Genomic DNA, 2,413 nt, shown 5'->3' on the forward strand with positions numbered 1-2,413 from the left:
GTTCTCAAACAAGTACATATACATGTATGTTCATATCAGCACTATTCACAAAGTCAAAAAGTGAAAACAGCTCAAATATTCATCAATGGATGAATTGATAAACAAATTGTTGTATATCCATAAATGGAGTATTACTCAGCCATAAAAAAGAATGAACTACAGATACGTGCTACAACATCTATGAACATGAAAAATATGCTAAGTGAAAATAGCCAGACCCTAGCCAGACACATATCATATTATATGATTCCATAAAATACTCAGAACAGGTAAAATACACAGAGACAAAATGCAGATTGGTGGTTACCAGGGGCAAGGAAAAAGCAGGGAATGGGAAGCCATTGCTTAAGGGACATGGAGTTTCCTTTTGTGATGATAAAAATATTTTGGTGATAGAGGTGGTATTTGTACTGCATGATGAATGCTAAATGCCACTGAATTGTTCACACTATTTTTTAAAAGATTTTATTTATTTATTTGACACACACAGAGAGAAAGCCAAGCAGGGGGAGCAGCAGGCAGAGGGAGAGGGAGAAGCAGGCTTCCTGCAGAGCAGGGGGAGCCCGAATGTGGGACTCAATCCCAGGACCCCGGGATCATGACCTGAGCTGAAGGCAGTTGCTTAACCAACTAAGCCACCCAGGCGCCCTGAATCGTTCACTTTAAAAGGACTAATTTTATGTTATGTGATTTTCACCTCAACAACATATATATGACATGGTATTTACCAAGAATAAATATAGAGCAGTAAAATATAACAGATGACTTAAAATATGTCTGATTATTGAAGAGATTTTAACATGACACAAATGTCTTTCATTTTGGCGGGGAAGTGATGATTTATTTAACAAATGGTTCTGGAAAAAATGACTACGAAGATGAAATCAGTTTTTTTAAGTTGATTGATTTAGAGAGCGTGTGCGTGAGGAGAGGGGCAGAGGGAGAGGGGGAGAGAGAATCTCAAGCCGACTATACTGAGCATGGAGCCCAAGACAGGGCTCCATCTAAGGACCCTGAGATCATGACCTGAGCTGATACCGAGTCAGTTGCTCAACTGCTTTTGTGGAGCTGACATTCTAAAGGAGAAGACAGTTGGGTTTGAGAAAAGGGGAGACGTTGAATAGGCAGGTGTGATATATACGGAGAAAACAGGAGTAAGGATAAAAAAAAAATGGGAATCCTCCGCGTATCTGTGGTATTGAAGGCATAAGACTGGATGATTTTTGTACAGTTTGTGCATATTTTTATAAGCTTGGAGAAAACGGAGAAGGATGCTCTGAGAGACTAGAGAGAAAGACCTCCGCTCAAATCTCAGCGGTTAGTCTCTGGGAAAGTTACCCAGCCTTTCAAAGCCTGTGTATAAAGTGGAAATAATGGCACAGCTCCACTACCGCCCCCTCTTGGCTTAAAGAAGCTCCTGTGAGGGTGGAACCTCGAAGACAGAAAAGTAGCGTCGCGAACGCCCAGGCTGAAGCCACGGCAGCCATATTGGTTACGGGAGGCGGGGAGGCGTTGCGACCTCTGCCATTTTCAGTTAGCTCAGGAGCGGGCTTCCGGTCACCATCTTGAATGACAGCAGAGGCGGGGCTCTGACTGACATGTCCATTAAGGGCCGGTCTCCTAGGGCACCTCCCCGAGAACAACTGAACGCGAACCGCGGCAGGCGGAGGTCGGCAGCCGTAGCCCCGCCCCCCGCGTTGGGCTCCACCTCCCGGCCCCACTTCCGCCGGGTGAGCGTCTGTAGGCGTCGCTGCCGTAAATCGGGCTGGAGGTTTGCCGCATCACGGAAGATGGCGGCCACGGCAGTGAACGGGACGCCGGGCACCTCGAACTCGGGCCCCGCGGCGACCTCGGGTGCAGTCTTGCAGGTCGCGGCCGGCATGTACGAGCAACTTAAGGGCGAGTGGAACCGTAAAAGCCCCAATCTTAGCAAGTGCGGTGAAGAGCTGGGCCGTCTCAAGGTAGTGTTTGGCGGATGCCGCTACAGGGGTCTAGACCTAGCCGAATTCCCGGCCGCCGGCGAGACCAGGGCGGGCTGGGGGATCCAGCATGGTGAAGGACTCGGAACTGCCAAAGTGCGAGCTTAGAGGGGTGAAGAAGAGGTTTGGAACGGATCAAACACGACCCCACAGTGTGTGTGTGGGGGAGGCGTGATGGAAATGTTCAGGCATTAACTAAGGGATTAAAGTTTTGGTGTTTGGAGGCCTAGCTGGATGGAGCGGCAGCATGGGAGTATTGGAGTTTTTCTGATGGTGGGTGCTCGACGAGCAAGTGGGTAATGAGGACTGGACAGGGTGATGAAAGAAGGCTGAGATGAAGGGTTGTGTGGTTAGACAAGACCAAATCAGGGTCTGAGAGATCTGGGACTTAGGGACGCATCTGGGGAGACGGGGGGGGGGGGGGGGGGGGGGGG

At 48.9% G+C, this 2,413-nt stretch overlaps 1 protein-coding gene across 1 annotated transcript in view; it reads left to right on the forward strand.

The window, feature by feature from the left end:
- The first annotated feature begins 1,583 nt into the window (after positions 1–1,583).
- Positions 1,584–2,413, forward strand: part of PSMD8 (proteasome 26S subunit, non-ATPase 8) — a 6,633-nt gene continuing 5,803 nt past the window's right edge. The window contains exon 1 of the mRNA XM_008688670.2: positions 1,584–1,961. Coding sequence (XP_008686892.2) covers positions 1,599–1,961 — 363 coding nt within the window. The 5' untranslated portion in view covers positions 1,584–1,598. The remainder of the gene's footprint in view (positions 1,962–2,413) is intronic.

This window comes from Ursus maritimus, unplaced genomic scaffold, assembly GCF_017311325.1.
Source record: "Ursus maritimus isolate PB19 unplaced genomic scaffold, ASM1731132v1 scaffold_19, whole genome shotgun sequence".
NCBI lineage: Eukaryota > Metazoa > Chordata > Mammalia > Carnivora > Ursidae > Ursus > Ursus maritimus.